The 19,285-nt window shown below is 42.1% G+C and overlaps 1 protein-coding gene across 8 annotated transcripts in view; it reads left to right on the top strand.

The window, feature by feature from the left end:
• trpm3 (transient receptor potential cation channel, subfamily M, member 3) overlaps positions 1-19,285 on the top strand; it is a 576,387-nt gene that overhangs the window by 507,396 nt on the left and 49,706 nt on the right. For 6 of the 8 annotated variants that reach the window (XM_043716539.2, XM_087995868.1, XM_043716555.2 and 3 more), the window contains exons 10-14: positions 2,737-2,837; positions 6,473-6,607; positions 7,860-7,910; positions 14,407-14,442; positions 14,680-14,820. In XM_043716539.2, the coding sequence (XP_043572474.1) occupies positions 2,737-2,837; positions 6,473-6,607; positions 7,860-7,910; positions 14,407-14,442; positions 14,680-14,820 (464 nt within the window). The remainder of the gene's footprint in view (positions 1-2,736; positions 2,838-6,472; positions 6,608-7,859; positions 7,911-14,406; positions 14,443-14,679; positions 14,821-19,285) is intronic. The other 2 variants (XM_043716548.2, XM_043716563.2) reach the window with 1 other exon arrangement.

Genomic DNA, 19,285 nt, shown 5'->3' with positions numbered 1-19,285 from the left:
AATAAATAAGTATGATTTGATGGCCATTACACTCACTTAGCTGCAAAATAACATTGAATCAGTTGTGAACACTGATGGGTTCAGCACATTTTGGTGCGTTAGGAAACTAGGAAATGATGTCTCTGTGTAAGCTAATGATGCTCTTAGCACAACACAGAGAGAGAGAGAGAGAGAGAGATGACCTAATTCAGGAATGTGGAAATAGCATGGGTAAAGATGAGAAATGATAAAGGCAAGAACTTGTGGAAATGATACACAGGGCCCTAACAGTAACTCCACTTTAGGGTAGAACATGAAGGAAAGCATGACAGCACAGCAATTACCATGAGAGATTTTAATCAATGTATCAATGGGTAATGTCAGATGGGGGTGGCATGGTGGATCAGTGGTTAGCACTGCTGCCCCACAGTTCAATTCCAGCCTCAGGTGACTGTCTATGTGGAGTTTGCACACTCTCCCCATGTCTGTGTGGGCTTCCTCCAGGTACTCCGGTTTTCTCCCACAATCCAAAGATGTGCAGGTCAGGTAAATTGGCCATGCTAAATTGTCCATAGTGTTAGGTGTATTAATTAGAGAGAAATGGATCTGGGTGGGTTACTCTTTGGAGGGTTGGTGTGGACTTGTTGGGACAAAGGGCCTGTTTCCACACTGTAGGGAATCCAATCTAGGGAAACAATAGCCCAGATACCAATTATGAATGCTTTCGAGATGGACTCTTAGAACATGATAGGGAGCCAACCAGACAGCAAGCTATACTGGGTGTGTTATTGTGCAAAGAGATAGGATGAACTCGGTATCTTTGTGAGTAGAATTTTCCCATTTTCAGTGAGTTGGTGTCCAATCTACCACGACCTGCAGTGACTTATCTTTCACACTTCCTATCTTCCCAAGGAGTAATGGGACTGTGCTCTCCTCCAACCTCTGTCATGACAGCTGGAACCAGAAAACTCCCTCCAACAAGAAGGCAGACCTCACTCATAAATAAATATAATGCTTGTGAAAATGAAGTACACAACCTGAATAATTCCCAGTCAACACCACTACTTACTTGAAAGCTCAACCAGGCAATTTCAAAAGACACCTCCGATCATCACCGCGTGTGTCTTTTCTGTTATTTACACAATAGTAATTGCTGATTTCAGAGAGATTAATTTATCTGCAGAGGTGTTAACTGCTTTGTCAGCTTCATAAATAAGCTTCTAGGGAATTAAAGTGCAATAAAATCTAAACAGATTTGCTTTGAAAGATCATGTGTTTACAGTGCAAAGGTGCAAGCCCTGATCAGTCACCCTTTGTCAGCAATGTGCATCAAATGAAACTATTGATTAGATCTCTCCTAATTAATGGTAGCTGGTATCTTTATACTGTAAAATTATATACACAGCAATAAGAACAAGGGAAATAAACAATGATTAAAACACAACATGTGCACAGAACTGAAATTTTGAAAACATTCAGGTGACTGTGTTGGTTAAGAACCATAGTTAATTGGGATTGTTCACAACACTGACCTTCAGCCCTAACTTCCCATCTGACAGATTTCCCTGTTTGATTGTCAGATTTCAAGAAAGTGTATCTTCTCCCCCATCTAATTTCTGAAAGACATTCCAAAGTGACTGTTAGCTGTGGCTCAGTAGGTAGCACACCCTCCTCTGAGGCAGGAGGTTGTGGTTAAAGTTCAATGAAATGGATGCTCATCTAAAAATCTGAGGCCCATATCTCCAATCCAGATAAAATCTCATTCTCCCACTGCCTTTGTACTAGATGACCAACATCATCTCACAGTCTGGCAACACTTTATTTTTAACATGTCCAACCTTGTGTCGAAGTTCTCTCTAAGGTCTCACTTCCCTCTATCTCTGTAACTACCTCCAGTCCTCTAACATCTCTCCAGTTCTGGCATCTTGAACATTCTCAACTACCATCACTCCCATCTTTGGTGACTGGGCCTTAAGATCTGGGAGTTCTCTCGCTAAACTTTCTCCACCTTTTAGATGCCCAGCAAAATGTCCTCTCCTAAGCTCAGTACCCTCTTATTTGGCAATTGGTGTTAACCCTTTGACTAAAGATGTTATGAACCTTGAAAGGGTTCAGAAAAGCTTTACAAGAATGTTGCCAGGGTTGCGGGATTTGGGCTACAAGGAGAGGCTGAATATGCTGGGGCTTTTTTCCCTGGAGCATTGGAGGCTGAGGGGCTAGCCTTGTAGAAGTTTATAAAATCATGAGAGACATAGATAGGATAAACAGGCAAGGTCTTTTCATTAGGTTGGGGAAGCCCAGAACTAGAGGGCATAGATTTATGGTGAGAGGGGTAAGATATAAAATGGACCTAATGGACAACTTTTTCACACAGAGTGGTATGTGTGTGGAATGAGCTGCCAAAGGAAGTGGTGGAGGCTGGTACAATTGCAACATTTAAAAGGCATCTGGATGGGTATATGAATAGGAAGGGATTAGAGGGATATGGGCCGGGTGCTGGCAGATGGGACTAGACTGGGTTAAGATATCTGGTAAGTATGGACGAGTTGGACCGAAGGGTCTGCTTCGTTTCTGTACATCTCTATGACTTTAATAATACTCTCATGAAGTGCTTTTCGGAGCATTTTCAACATTAAATATCTTAAAATATGTTAAATACGACAGCTGATCAAAAGAAGTGCTGAAGAAATTTGCAGCGAGAATGTAGATCCAATGACTGAGTGCTGTTAACCCTTGTTCCCATTTGTTTTGTAACAGGGGCCAATGCTTCAGCACCAGACCAGCTCAGCTTGGCTTTGGCCTGGAACAGAGTAGACATAGCTCGCAGTCAAATATTTATTTATGGACAACAGTGGCCGGTATGGTAAATAATTTGTTTCACATTTTGTTTCCAAAATACAATATATACATTGCACGTGTTATATTTTCATTGATTCACTATTTATTAAATGATACACATTTTTGACATATTTTTCCTTTATATGCTAGACATTTTCAACTCTTTCATAGTTATTGAGCCTGATATTCCAATGGCCAGACAGTCATAACAGCATAGACTGGTGTTGCGCAACAGGGCAATGCAGTTGACTTTAATGGAACTGCCCAGGAAATTGAAAATCTCAATGAACAATCCCAGAACCCTTGGATAAAAAACCTCTTAAGGTTGGAGATTTTGGAAGATTCTGACTCACATATGTACTCAGAAAAAGTTGAGATCCCTCCCCATCCCCCAACCTGACCCAACACTACTCCCCCAATCCCCTGACCTGACTTGACACCTCCCCATCTCCCACCCGAATTTAATTGAATCTTCCCATCAGGAAATTGGCGGGCACAGATTAAATGCTTGTTATACAGACCAATTTATTTCACTGTCACACTCATTTAACCTTGAATAGAGTCTTGTGTTTGATACTGGACCTTGCACCTTCAGAAGGATCTGAAGGCATTATAGAGGGTGCAGAAAAGACTTACAACAATGTTTCTGGGAATGAGGAACTTCCATCACGAGGATAGATTTGCGAAGTTGAGATGCTACCTCTTGGAAGGTTTAAGGTGATTGGCACAAAGAAAGGGCAGCCATGAGGAAACCTTTATTTTAAATCACAGCAGGTAGTTAGGATGTGGAATGCACTGCCCGAAAATGACGTGCTTCTGTCATGACTTTGAAAATCAAACTGTCTAAAAAAAACCTTGTCGTTACTATCGGGAAAAGGGAGCAAAGTGCTGACATTGGCTCAATGGGCAAAATGGCCTCCTTTTCATATCCAACCATTCTCTGAGTCTGCAGAAAGCTTTCAGGAGAAAGGGGGTTAGGAATGTCAATCATTAGATTGGATCAGTTGGGTTTGCCAACCCTCCAGTGCCCTGGAGACTGGAATTTGAAAATTGTCTCCAGGAAAGGCATCCAGCACGAAGGAAAATTGTGTGACTTGTTTCAGATTTATTGAACAATTTCATAAGGTTATTTCTGACTGAAGGAAAGGTGATTTGGTGGATGTTGAAGAACTAGCCATCAGGAAAACTTTTAGTTTTCCAACTAAAAGCCATGGGAAGGTGGGGCGCCAGCAACTGGGTACGTTTGGTGTCTAAAGGTGGGAGTGTGGGGCAACTTTTATTATTATATTGCAATAATTCTGACAAAAAGGGAAAATTCTGAAACTTCCTTCATTGCTTAAAAGGTGATCCTGTTAAATCTGTTTCTTTGCCGTCTTCTTTGAAGTCTAATCTGGTTTAAGTAGGAATGCTGTGGCATGGAAAACGGCCAATCAGCCCATCCTTCTTGTGTCAGCTCTTTTGAAAGGGCTATCAACTTAATCTCACTCTCCTTTGCTGTTTCCTCACAGCCCTGAATTTCTTTCTTTTTCAAATACTTATTCCATTTTCCTATTTAAAGTTACTGTTGAATATTTTCAATCAGTATATTCCAGATCCCAACTGCTGAAGCAAAACTATTCTTCCTCATCTCACCCTGTTTTTTTTCTGCCAGTAGCCAAACATTTCTGACACTGGTCACAGTGCCCCTGCCAGCAGAAACAGTTTTCATCTATTTATCAAGTTCCTTGTCCCTTCTGTTTCCATTACTCGCTCTGTCCTAAAAAATGGTTCAATATCTTAGGAAACACCGCCCTCTACAGCTTAATGAGGATATTGCGCTCAGTGCGTTAAAAGTGAAAGATTTGGACAATGTCCTTCATGGCTTTATTTAGCACCTGTCATGTTTGTGCAATGTAGCTAAACATTCGAGTCTGTCACAGTTTGACAACAATGAGTCAGAATGGTTAGAAGTCCCTAATGATGCTTTAAATTAAGAATTAGAGCATCAGGGCTATAATTCTGCCCATCTGGTCTACGGGCCAGTATTTATCCTCCACACAATCCTCCTCACACCCCCTTCATCTTACTCCATCAGCATATGTTTCTAACCTTTTCTCCTTCATGTATTTATCCAGATTGCATCAATGCCATTTACCTCAACACTCTCTGAATTTGTCAGAGAGTATCTCATATTTCTGAGACAGTTCTAATTAACACCCACAAGTGGAAACATATTTTCAACAATTGTCCCATTAAAAACCTATCATTATTATTAACAGCTTCCATCAGATCACTGCTCCACCTTAGCTTTCCTGGAGAAAAGAGCCTCAGTCTGTTCATTCTTTCCTGATAGTTATAACCTGTCAGTTGGAATTGAAACTAACACAGTCTATCCTGCATCCTTTGTCTCTCCTCCAAGTTTGAAGACTGGAAACCATCACGTTAATGAAACATCTTCATTGAATCAAGTCAATGAGATAATAAAACAGCACTCTGCAGGGTATGTGAGATAGAAATAGCATTCATAACATCATACATCCCATAAACTCCTCATGTATCTTGAATGCTTCCACAAGGCTTACTTAGGTCAATTCAAAAATTATTGCCAGTATTGTTTCATTTATGTAATTAATTACATCTTCCACATAGAGCGGTATTATGTCAACACTTTGTAACTCTATCAGCTTTCAATCAGTCTGTGCAATAACATCTATTTATTCGCAAATGGGTATGTTTGGAGTTCATCTCCATTCCATTTTTCATTTAAACCCTTTGTAACACAAACCTACTGTAATCAGGTTCCCTCCCTACAATCATTTGTCTTACTTACTGCATTCTAGCTATATTCCTAATCACGACTTAATGGAAAATCAAAGATGTAATGTCTCAATTGCCTGAATCATAGAACTATTTTACAGTACAGAAGGACACCATTAAGCCATTGTGTCCATGCTGAAGAAGAAATTCAGTTTGGTGTCAATCCTCCACCATTTCTCTGTAGCCCTTCCTCTTCAGATAATGCTTTAATTCTCTCTTGGAAGCCAACTTGAATCTGTCTCCACTCTCCAGCAGCGCAGATCCTAAGGATTTGCTGTGCAAATAAATTTTTCCTCATGTCACCATCACTCCCTTTGCCAATCATCTTAAATCAGTGCCCTCTGTTACTCAAACCTCCCACAAATGGGAACAGTTTTCCTCCCTATCAGCTCTATGTAGGGCCCTCATTAAATTTGAATATTTCTATAAATCTTCTTTCAACCCTGTCTTCTTCAAGAATAAACCTGCTCCTCCAATCGATCTATGGGAACTGAAGTTCCTCATCCTGGAATCATTCTAGTGAATCTTTGCTACGCCCTCTTTCATGCCTTCACACTCTATGGTGCTTAGAATTGATTATCATCCTCTAGCCAAAGACAGAATGTTGTTTGATACAGATTGATCATTTCTTGATCTTGCAGGACTAACACACAATGACATGTTTTAAAAATTAATTCTGACTATCCTATCTGGTACCCCTTTACTTGCATGTACTACATTTGCACAAATAAGGCCCCCAAAATTCTAGACATTGCCACTCTTAAGTGAGATTGGCTTTTGAAGAGTTTATATGAGGTACAGACTGAATATGATGCCTTTAGTACCATTGTAGATGGATCTATTTGCTGTTGGTATTTAGGTGGGCTCCCTGGAGCAGGCCATGCTTGACGCTCTAGTTTTGGATCGTGTCGACTTTGTGAAGTTGCTGATTGAGAACGGGGTGAGCATGCATCGCTTCCTCACCATCTCCAGGCTTGAAGAACTCTACAACACAGTGAGTAATTCATCAAAACGCTCATGATTCTCAATCCAGCTTATATGATGCTAAAAAAATCAGTTGTCTACTCTAAAGGTGCAGCATTTAGCAAAGCCTCAGCAAGACCCAATGAACTCTTTTTGAAGTGTCATTATGACTGTAAAGTGGGAAACATGGCAGTCAACTTGCCCTCCTACAAACAGCAATGTATTATTGACCAGACAATTTGCTTTTCTATGTATGCTGATTAAGGGGTAAATATCAACCAGGATGGTAGGGGAAGTAAAACTCCATTCTTCTCCAAACTAGCCTCATAGAATCTTTTACATCTTGAGATTACAAGTGGGGCATCAGTTTAAGATTTCAGCTGAAATAGGGAATCTCTGATGGTACGGCATTCCCTGTGTACTGCACTAAAAGTGTCAGCTTGAATGTTAGTCTGGAAGGAGTCTTGAGAAAGACTTTAATCCATTTGCTTTGAGCCACTAATGCTACTCACAGAGCTATAGCTACCACTCTAACTGGGCTGCTTGACGTCCAATTGAAAAGCATACTGTAAGCCTGCTGAGGTTTATTGTTCATAGGGCCACAGAATCCCTACAGTGTGGAAGCAGGCCATTCGGCCCTTGGGGCCACCCCTCAGAACAGCATCCCAACTGGACCCACCCCATCACCCTGCATTTCCCACAGCCAATCCATCTAACCTGCACATCTTTGGACAGTGGGAGGAAACTGGAGTACTCAGACGGAACCCACGCAGACATGGGGAAAATGTGCAAACTCCACACAGCCAGTCCCTGGAATTGAGTCTAGGTCCCTGACACTGTGAGGCAACAGCGCTAACCACTGAGCCACTGTGCACCCAAACCATAAGGTTCAACACCTGGTCACCATTATTGAGAGTAGCTTTCAATTCCAGTTTTTAATGCACTGAATTTAAATTCCTCCAGCTGGCATTGTGGGATTTGAATTCAGGTCCTTCCAAGCATTCGCAATGGTTTCTGCATTACAAATCCATTGACATTCCCAATATACTACCGTGTGCCCTATTGTTATGAACCTCCTCAGCCAGTTCCATTGCAGTGCCACTCAGATTCATATGGTGAATATCCTATGTGGTGCCTCATTCAAGGATCGAGTGGTCCAGCTTTTAGCTTTACATTTTGCGAAGTGGGTATGGTAACTCTGCCACTGAGGTCTCACTGAAACAGCAATGTGACTGTCAGACTCGCTTTGCAAACTCTGCTAATTTCATTGTCATCTGTTTCAGAGACACGGTCCACCAAACACTTTGTACCAGCTGGTCAGGGATGTTAAAAAGGTAGGCTGTGGTGGAAGGTAGGTCAGAAAATCATTGTACTTCATAGAGATGTCCCATACAATGCATCCATCATGTTCACCATCTCGTTTATTTTCCAGGAAGGAATATCACTGATTAGGATCTTTTTTGGATTAAGAGTTGTCAGTGATGGGGCATGGAATGCTCCTATTCATGGCTGTTCAGTGTCATCAACAACCAGTCCTCATGGTATTGCAGTAGAGTATAGTTCCCTCTGCACATGTTCCCACCTTAACCACAAACACAAAACCTGACACCTCCATTTCTAGTATCAGCCATTCTGTGGCCTCTTTAATGAGGCATTTTATCAAGGAAAATGGAGCTAAGGCAAGTAAATGGATTTAGTTGCAGATCAGCCATAATCTAATTGAATGGCAGTGTAACAATCTTGACAACTAACATTTGAGTTATCATCCCATCTGCTTTTGTTCCAGTGTTACCAGACCTGTTGCATACTTATAACATTTTGATTTTATTTTAGTCATTAATCAATTACTTTAAGTGGGCTATACTAAAAAGCAAAGTCAGAGACCTTGTGCAACGCATTGACTGGTCTGTATGGAGAGAGTGACTCTTTCTTAGAATTTGATGCCCTTTAACAAGATTCAATGTGCTTTCAGTTTGCTTGCTCATTATAGAAACTGCCCAGTTTGTTTTTACATCAATGAACAGCTTTTATAATGATTTATATCCACACTTGGACAGCAGGTCATCCAGTTGGAAATTTAACCCATGGAATTCCAGTGTACAATCTCAATTGAATTCCTTACACCCACCTGCCTCACAGATTTCCTGCCTAATATAATCTTAACTCATTACATACTGAGAGGAGATTTGTTGGAAGATCTCACCGTCCTGAAAGGTTGGAACAAAGTGGAGATGGAGAAACTATTCCTCTTCGTAAAAGATTTGAGAGTCAGAGGACCCTGATTTAAGGTGAATGGCAATCCAATGAAAAGGACAAGAGGAAAACCCTTTTTACACAGTAAATGGTTAGGATCTGGAATTCACTAGCTGAGATTATAGTTGACTTAGGTACAACTATGGTATCCAAAAAGAATTGGATCATTATCAGGAGAAACAAGATGCAGGGAAAGGATGGAGGAATGGGACTAGCTGAGTTTCACTTGCCTACCTTCTTGTATGAGGTAATCTCGCATCAACAGTACCAGCTCTTGATTGACAGACTAACTGAAACCTTTGGATCCATGTGTATCAGGTGATGCCTCTTATGTTACATGTGTTCTGTTGAGTTGCCAACCACAACCAGCTTGTAGTTGTGCCACCCATCCTATTACCTTGATTGGATCAAAGAGCTTATTTGGTTTACAGAGTGAAGAAAAACCAATGAATCTTAATGAGGAGAGGCATATGGATCCATCAACATTGGTCATCCCACTTCAGGGTTGTCTCTCATGGAGTTAAATGAAGCCATCTTCAATCTGAGTACACAAATCTTTATTCTCAATCTTTTGATACCTTGGGGCTGAAATATGTAGATTAGGTTGCCAATCTTCATTTGCCCTCAAAGGTTCTCTCACTGTTAAACTCAACATGTTCACATCATCAGTAATGTTAGTTGAGCAGCTGGTGACTTAGCCTAGTCACTGAACTGATAATTCTTCCTTGAAAGATGAAGAATTGAAATAGTCCTCTTGGACTTATATTGTTTTATCACACAACATCAAATTTGAATCTGTTATCACACTCTGTTCACCGTGTTGTGTTGGTGCCTTAACAGTTTCAATGAGCTCAGATAGGTTGCCCCTTATCTGCATTTTCTTGCTGATTCCAGTCATCATAATTTCTTCAGTGATGCTAGGACTGTTTTCCACTCCTGAAAATTGTATGTAATCACCACACACTGCTGACTGAGCTATAAACCTGACAATCCTTAAGTACCTTTGTGTATCCTTTCAAGGATATCTTCCTGGAAGGAGGCTGGAATGACGTGACTTCTGTCATATACCAGTATGATGTCTATGATTGTGAAATGCTGTTGGTGCTCAGACTGCATGTTGTCAGTAAACTCACTGGATGTTTAGTTTGGCCACCCAATGTGATATTGGTGAATGGTGGCACATTCTTGGTTAGCCTTTGGTTCGCATTGAATTTGCTTGAGTCTACTTTTGGCTTCCTGGTCATTAGTTCTTTTAAACTACGTGAGAGAAATTTCTTATGCCATCATAGCCAATACTGGCTTTAGCATTTCATATTGTCGCTCCTGGTTGATTTTTTTTCCACAAATTCTGTGCAAGCTGTTTGACTGTAGACCTGCTGCAGTTATGTATGAGTTGCTCTTAAGGCCATACAGTCTTGAAAACTGGAAATGTCTAGTATTGCTCCTGGGTTCAGTGGAATGCTCACCATTGTTACCTTGAGGCAATAAGCAACAGAACCCACCGCTGCTACCCACTGCTGCTTTGATAGCCACTTGAGATTGCGGTAGCTTTCAGCCACTGTCCTCTTTCTTTAAACAGGATAAAGGAATTTTGTGGTTTACAGTGGTAACAGAAAACTACTCATGAGTCTTAACTGAATCTTTAGTTCAGCCACAGCTGGAGTAGTGTGCAGTTCACTACATTATAGGAAGGATGTGATTGCAGTGGAAGGGATGCAAAGGAGATTCACCAGGATGCTTCAGCTATGAATAGAGACTGGATAAGCTCAGGTTGTTTCTTTGCAGCAGAGAAGGTTGACGGAGGTCCTGATAGGCTTATGTAAGATTATGAGAGGAGTAGGCAAGGTGAACAGAAAGCAGCTGTTCCCCTTAGTTGAAGGGGCAATAACACGGGGGCACCATTTTTGAGTGAAAGGCTGAGGGTTTAGAGGGAATTTGAAGAAAAGCCTATTCACCCAGAGGATGGAGGGAATCTGGAATTTACTGCCTGGCAAGGTAGTTGAGGCAGTAAACTACACAACCTTTTCAAATTTCTTGGATGAGTTTGTGAGCACTTGAAGAGCCATAAACATTCAACATTACAGGCATAGTGGGGGCAAGTGGGACTAGTATAAGTAAGGGTATATTTTGACAGTACAGACTCAATGGGCCAAAGGGCCTCTTCTGTACCTATATGACTCTATGAACTATGAGGAGGCTCTCTTCATAATCAATATGTAGTTTATTACATAATGGTGATCAGGTGAAGTTAGACACTTCACCAAAATCATTGGGAGACTTATGGATGTAGTTCTTCACTCTGCAAGAACTTGAGGTGTTCTGCCTTGCCCACCCAAGTACTTATGACATCATCAGTTTGGGTATGCCTGTATGCAGTCTCCAACATTAACCCTTTCAGAAGCAATACCTTCTCCAACATTACCCAATGTGTCTACACAGAAGCTGATACTCCAGGTTACAATTCAGAAGCAACAGCTTGACTAAGGGCCTGACCACATGGTGTCATCCTCAGTGAAAGACAGTTACAATCCACCTATGATCAAGTTGTAGTTTACTCAATATCATCTTATATTCCCATTACAACAAAGAGAGAAGTTAAAATCGCCCTTTCTCTTTAACATATTTTTACCTCTATTTCCTAAGCAGCTCATGGCTGAATCCAGTATAACTGTGCAACACTGGGCTGGATGTTACAGCCACAGATCGGGTGGGCTCCAATTGCCTCTCCCTGGCCCAACTCTGCACTTACTTAAAATACAACCTTACCGAAGGTGAGCAAGTCCCAAAATTGAAAGTTCACCTCCCATTTTCAAATGAACAACAAACTATCGAGTTTATTAAAGATCCAGCTGTTACTGCCTCGTCAGTCTACTCTCAATCAATAAGGTGATGTAAGAGGCACAGCCCTGCTGTCAAAAGGCATTCACTTAGAAAGCAATAGATCTGACTACAGAGGGTGACAGTAGGTGCATGTGACGAGTCTTTATTCATTCACTTCTCTTTAGGCTTCCATAGCAATTAAGGAGTGAGTAAAATGGAAAGGAGACCTTCAATTCATAGTGTGACCAAGTTCTGGTTCATGGTGAACCCCCCTCCTCTGCCTGACATTCTTGCCTAGAGCCTGCAATGGACGTGTAGCTGCCTAACTCCCCTTACCAAGTGCTAGCTCACCCTCTTAGCATTAAGTTGCTGCTAATTGAATGCCTGTTGCTTGACTTGCCAAGCCACGATGGCAAAGGTGGGAGTGAGCAGGTCGCTCGTTTCCCACTCAGCCTCCTTCATCCACAAAGTGCAAAGTTCAACCCACTATCATAATAGATGTATTCTCCAATGAGGTCTACTGTCCATCCATTGGGTCACTAGGTGCATAGTAATCGTGGGATATTTCAGACCTGAGTTGGATGAGATAATAGTGATTTCTGGTAGGTATTCAGACCACAGGAGAAAGGGTTGTCATCTAATTGTGGAACCAGCATTGTTTTATATTCATCTTTCATCATTTCTGTTCATATTGTTTGTACAATAGCGATGCTATGGTTACCCTCAATGATACTGGTGTCAGTTTGATGGATTCGTTAGGAAGTGTACCCATCCTGGAAGCCATTCCTGTTGGCATACAGCAGCAAAAAAATCAGAAAGCAACTTGTGGTTGCATCTGTTCTTTAAATGGGTACCTTTGTTTGTTGTTATTGCATGAATGTTTAAGTGCAAATATTAGATGGATAAAGAATGTGCTCACAGATATTTATAAATGCCTAGGTTTCTATTTAATCTTCACCCTATTTAAGGTGCAACCTCTATCTCTCGAGGAAAGGTTTGCTTTTGTATAGCAGCTTCCACAACCTTAGGACATTCCAAAGTGCTTTTCAGACAATTAAGTACTTTCTGAAGAGTTGTCACTATCATCATGCTTATGTCAGCCAATTAGTGCAGAGCAAGCTCTCCCAAACATCAATTTTATAATGCACATGTAATCTGTCTTTCAAATGACATTGTTTGAGAGATACACATTGGACAGAAAATAAGGGGAAAACTCATTTCTTCTTCTTTGAAATAATATCAAAAGATCTTTTACTTCCAGCTGTGAGAGCAGTCAACATCATAGTTAACATCCCATTCAAAAACTGCAGCTGCCAACAATGCAGCATTCCCTCAGTCCTGCACTGGGTGAGTCAGCCTGGGGTTTGTGTTTGAATCTCCTGGGTGGAACTTGAATCCACAACAGGCTGATTCAAAGGCAGAAGTCCTACTGAACCGTGCCATTGAATTTGACGATTTAACCTCAGTGGCCTCGCCTACAAAATAACTGCTCAAAAAATAAACTTCTCAATGCCTGTTACTCAAGACAGATTCTGGTTAGTTTGAGCACAGAGTGACTTTTGCAGTAATTCAATGTTGAGCATACTGCTTAGAACACGATGTTTCATATTTCAATAATTTCACTACTGTAACCCTTATGTTATGTCAAAATGATTTTACGAAACTGCACAGTGCATAGAGGAGAAGGTGAAGGGTAATCTGTTGGACTGGTTAAACAAATTGCTCACAAGTTAAGAATGCCCTTGGCATTGGAAACTGAAAAAAACTTCTCTTTAAAATATTATTGGATTTAATGTATATTCCACAAAGGGCTAAGGCGATTCCATTAATATAACATTTCTCCTTCATTCTCTGGATGTACGTGGCTTTAATGAGCATTGTAATGGAGGAGAGAAAGATAGTTGTCGAGGTTTATGGAGGAACTTCTGAAGCTTGCCATTTTGGTTACAAATGGTGGAACAATAAAAAGCACCATTACACTCAGGCTGTAATTAGAGGAACATAGAGGTCTCGGAGGGTTGTAGCAATGAAGGTAATAAAGGAGATAGGGAGGGGCAAGGAGGGATTTGTAAACAAGGTGAGGATTTTATTTTAATGAAGGGTTTACCAGACTGGGAGCCAGTGTACATTAGTGAGTACAGGAATGATTAGTGAATGGAGCTTAATGCAAGTTAGGATATGGAAATGTACTTTGATTTGTATTTGCCTTCATTACGCTTTATGTTAGTGTCAAGAGCATTGGTATAAGGCAACAAGACATGACGCCAATTCTGGAAGTTTCCAGCAGTGTGATACACGGGCTACTGTACACGAGCTGTAAGAAACATTACAGACAAACTTGTCGTAACTGAATGAGGATCATAAATAAACAACAGAATTAAAAGCCCTCTCACCAGCAGTTGATTCAATATTTTAGCATTAAAAGCAGCTGTTTCTGGTTTTCAAATTAATGTCCTGAAAGTGCTGCTGAAAATCAAAAAGCTGTTAAGGGTGTCTTGCATATAAATCACCGAATGACAATGTTTTTTAAACACACCTCATCAATACCATTTTTACTGAACAGAAGCAAGCCACAGACAGGTATTCCTGCAGAAAGACATTCTGATGAACTGGTTAAGATGACAGCTTCATTGCCAGAGGATAGCTTGTTAAAACACTTACACCAATTCATTTCTCTGATACCATTATCATTGAAGGCAGATTTTTTGTGCTATAAAATATACCAGTTACTTATTCAAACTTATTTGTTCTCTCCAGCGGGAATATCAAGCTTTCAGCTGGATCTATTTTCAGGTGAATGGCTTAAAATCTGCTTAGCATATAAAATACATATAAAACTCAAGTTTACACATAAGTTGTGTGAAAATCCATTGCGCGCATTTCACGTGACCACTAAAAATATTCATTCATTTTAAACTCATCAGTTGAATTTAAATAATAATTCACTAGCTTATGTCTGCTGCACTCCTGGTGGTTTCTAAATATACAAGTTCCCTTCCTAAATATACAAGTTCTCTTGGTGTTCTATAGGGGAATCTCCCTCCTGACTACAGGATAAGTTTAATTGACATTGGACTAGTAATTGAAAATCTGATGGGAGGTGCATATCGTTGCAATTACACACGGAAAAGATTTCGAACTCTGTACCACAACTTGTTTGGTCCCAAAAGGGTGAGTAATTTATTTTTTAAAAAGAAACTCAAGCTGTTTGTAGCAACCGGGAGACTTTGACATTATTTTAGTTATTTTCCACTTATCTATTGGTGCATGGAATGTACGTGTCACTGTCAAGGCCAGTATTTATTACCTACCCCTAATTATCCTGGAGAAGGTAGTGGTGAGCTGCCTTCTTGAACCACTGCAGACCACTTGGGTGTATCAACACCCATAATACTGTTGAGAGGGAGTTCAAGATTTAGACCCTGTGATAGTGAAGGAATAGTAACACGTTTCATGTCACTTAGTATGTAACTTGGAGAAGAGGTTGCAGGGGGTGGTATTCCCATGCTCCTGTTGCCATGGTGCAGGTCACTGGATTTGAAAGGTGCTGTCTAAGAAGTCATTTCCACTCCTCTCCCTTCTCCTTTTCCCCCCACATTTCCTCTTCACACATCTTCTCCTTGCTGTGGTACATCTTGTAGATGGTATTCTCTGTGGTCAATGGAGGAAATAAATGTTTATGGTGGTGGATATGGTGCCAGTCAAGTGGGTTGCTTTGTCCCAGATGGTGTTGAGTTTCTTGAGTGTTGTTGGGGCTGCACTCATCCAGGCAAGTGATGTGTATTTCATTACAGTACTGATTTGTGTCTTGTAGATGAAGGACAGAGACTTGAAGAGTCAGGAGGTGATTTATTCACTGCAGGATTCCTAGCTTCTTGCAGCCACAGTATTTATAAGGCTAATTCAATTCAGCTTCTGGTCAATTGTAGCCCCAGGATGTTGATTATGGGGGATTCAGTATTGGTAATGCCACTAAAAATCAAAGGATTGTTGTCCAATTCTCTTTTGTCAGAGATAGTCATTACTTGGCACTTATGTAGTAGTAATGCTACTGGCCATTTTTCCGCTGTGTTTGAACATTTTCATTCCCATGATAAATAAAAGAAACTTACAAAGTAACATTGAAATGATTTTCTTGAGAGAAGCTTTTTCACAGACAATGGGAAAACCTGATTCTGATGTGTCAGTATTTACCTGCTGTATGTGTTACTGCTGGACGGTTATTTGTAGTTGATATGTGTAATGTTCACTAATATTCCTTTGGTCACAATTGAGAAACATGCAATATCACTAATCACCCACTGGCTGACACTGCGGAATGAATATTGCTATAGAACTGAGAGAATCCACTGAGAGCAGAAAGGTATCTCTCTGATATTAAACTCCTAGTCATTTGTTCTCTGTTTCTTTAAGATGCCATTAATCACTAAGCCCACTCTATTCCCAGTTGGCACTCTGACCCCTTTTGAATATACACCAGCCTTTTCTCACAGCACTAATTTGGAATTTTGTATCGGATAACCCATATTCCTGTATCTCACCCTTCCTCTCCCAACTGCCCCTCCCCCTTGCCTCCAAACATCTCTCTTCCTACCCCACCTTCTCCTCCCCTCATCCCACCTTTGAATCTCTATTTCTCCCTCCACTCCCATGCACTCCCTCCTTTTTAATCCCTTATTCCATCTCCCTTTGATCCTCCTCCAAATATCTTCCCATCCTCTTCTCTCTCCACTCCTCTCTCCCCCTCCCTCTGTACTCCTTCCATTTCCACCACTCTACCTTCTCCTTTCTCCCCCACTTTTCCCCTTCGCACTTCTTCTCCTTCCTTCCTGCTCCTCACACTTCACCCCCACCGTTCAGCTAGACCACTACCTCATACTCCTCTTCCCGTATCCGCTCTCCCCAACTCCGTCCTCATCCCTCTGTGCCTCCATCTTCCTTCCACCTTCAAATCTTCCTCCTTCTGCACTCTTTTGCTTCCTCTCTGTCTTAAGACATTAAGGCATAGGAGTAGATGTGAGCCAATCAGCCCATTTAGTCTTCTTCACCATTCAAAGAGATCATTGCAGATTCAATAATCCTCAACCTCCTTCCTTTTCCCTATAATCCTTCATTCTCTTTACTGTTTAAGAATCTGTCCATCTCAGTCTTAAATATACTTAATGACCCAATTTCTACACCTCTCTGTGGTAAATAATTCCACAGATTCACTACCCTCTGAAAAAAGAAATTCCTCCTCTTCTTTATGATGTTCTAGATTCTCCTACAAGAGGAAGCAAACTTTTCACATCTATCTGTGAAAATCTTGTATATTTCAATAAGGTTTCACCTCATTCGAAGAAAGTCCCTCCATTTCCAGGATCAGACTCATGATTTCCTCTGGCCTGTCTCTAATGCCAGTACATCTTTCCTCAGGGACCCAAAACTGTTCACAGTATTCCAACGTTGGTCTTACAAGGGCCTTGCAGTGTTTTAGCAAGACCTCTCTGTTATTTCATTACTTTTGAAATAAAGGCAAGCATTCCATTTGCCTTCCCTATAACGTGTGGAGATAGAATGCTAGCTTTTTGAGATTTAAGTAAAGACCCCTAAATCCTTCTGTCCCATCGTTTTCTGCATGTAATTAATATTCAACTCCTTCCTTCCTGCCAAAGTATATTCTAACAGTACATTCCATCTGCCATATTTTGTCCAAAGATCCTATCGATATCCCTCTATGGAGTCTATTTCATCCTCACTCCCCACTTGCTGCTCCTATCCCCCCCTCTCCCACTCTCTGTCATTTCCAGATTCATCTTCTTCCATTTACCATTCCCCTTTTATCTCCTTTCTATCTCTCTCATCTCACTGGCCTGAATACTTGGCTTGACTTTGATATCCCATATGGAACGCTGCTGTTGTATGCCACAATACAGCAGTAGTATCCCTACCTCTGGGCCATGAGGCCTCGGTTCAAGTCCTACCTGCTCCATTGGTGTGCTACATCATGCCTGAACAGGCTGATGTACAAGTATCTATACCAGATGTTCTAAATGACAAGTCCAATGACTGAGGAAAATCTATTAATTAAAATGATTAAACTTGTCTTCTTAACTAAACTAACAAAATTCAAGAAGTCTCCAAACGGTTTTTGAAGCAGTGTCTCAGAATTAGGTTCAGGTCTTCATGCCCTTACAGACATTTTTTAATTCTACATTACATACAGCCATGCTCCAGCTGAAAATGTAGGTCCCTTTCTTCTGAGTCCTGATCTGCAATTTGTGCTGGCTTGAGGCCACAGCAATTCAGTATCCCGTGCAGGTTTATTCAGTCCACAAACACCTTTCCATTGTTCCAACAGTTGCATTCTCTATGATACTGTATCTAGCAATCGAAAGCCTTGCACAGGGTCAACCTTAAGTAAGTAGGAAAACTTTACACAGTCTAAAATTTAGATCATCCCTGGAACACCAACATTGTCCCGTCTTCAGCTGCACCCTCCTCCGGTTGACACAGGGCCGAGTCTCGCCCATTGGTGACAGAGCCAGCCAATGAGCCTCCCTTTTGGAAAACCTGCTGGATCATGAGCCAGTCAGGCCAAGGTAAGGCCAGCAGTAGGCTTTTTCACAGGATCAGGAGATATGGTGGTAGAAATCCCAACTATTGTGAACTGCAGCCAATTCAAAAGATCCTTTGCTCAGTAGTGCCACTAGGAGGCAGATGCTGCTGCAGGAAATGCACAAATTAGAGCCTAGAATAGAGAGATGATCCAGGTCATTGGTAAGTGAATGCAGGAGGGTATTTAGGGGATAGGTGTGTGGTGGTGGGTGTATATGCATCAGCAAGGGGGTGTCACTCAACTGAATTCCACACCCCCATCACCCAACAATTCTTTCCAATGCTGGGTTGTCCAATCAGTCACTACAAGCTTTTGAATTAAGGGATGAGCCCATTCCTGATGGAGGGATTTTGCCGAAAATGTCGATTCTCCTGCTCCTCGGATGCTGCCTGACCTGCTGTGCTTTTCCAGCACCACACTCTTGATTCTGATGAGCCGAACACCCAATGCCTCCCAACTCAGCCCACCTCAGCCCCACTCAGCTCAGCTCAGCCCAGCCCAGCTCAGCCCAACCCAGCCCAGCCCACCTCAGCCCAGCTCAGTCCAGCTCAGCCCAGCCCAACCCAGCCCAGCTTAGCCCAGCTCAGCCCCACTCAGCTCAGCCCAGCCCAGCTCAGCTCAGCCCAGCCCAGCTCAGCTCAGCCCAGCCCAGCTCAGCCCAGCCCAGCCCAGCCCACCTCAGCCCCACTCAGCCCAGCCCAGCTCAGCCCAGCCCAGCCCAGTTCAGCACAGCCTAGCCCAGCTCAGCCCCGCTCAGCTTAGCTCAGCCCAGCCCAGCTCAGTTCAGCTCAGCCCAGCCCAGCCCAACTCAGCTCAACTCAGCCCAGCCCAGCCCAGCTCAGCCCAGCCCAGCCCAGCTCCACCCAGCTCCGCCCAGCCCAGCTCCGCCCAGCCCAGCTCAGCCCAGCCCAGCTCAGCCCAGCCCAGCTCAGCCCCGCTCAGCTCAGCCCAGCCCAGCCCAGTTCAGCACAGCCTAGCCCAGCTCAGCCCCGCTCAGCTCAGCCCAGCCCAGCCCAGTTCAGCACAGCCTAGCCCAGC

This window comes from Chiloscyllium plagiosum, unplaced genomic scaffold (assembly GCF_037043375.1).
Source record: "Chiloscyllium plagiosum isolate Xiang-an unplaced genomic scaffold, Cpla_swu_hap1 HiC_scaffold_2, whole genome shotgun sequence".
Taxonomy (NCBI): Eukaryota; Metazoa; Chordata; class Chondrichthyes; order Orectolobiformes; family Hemiscylliidae; genus Chiloscyllium; species Chiloscyllium plagiosum.
Note: the sequence above shows the minus strand (reverse complement) of the source record. Positions and strands in the feature narration are given on the sequence as shown.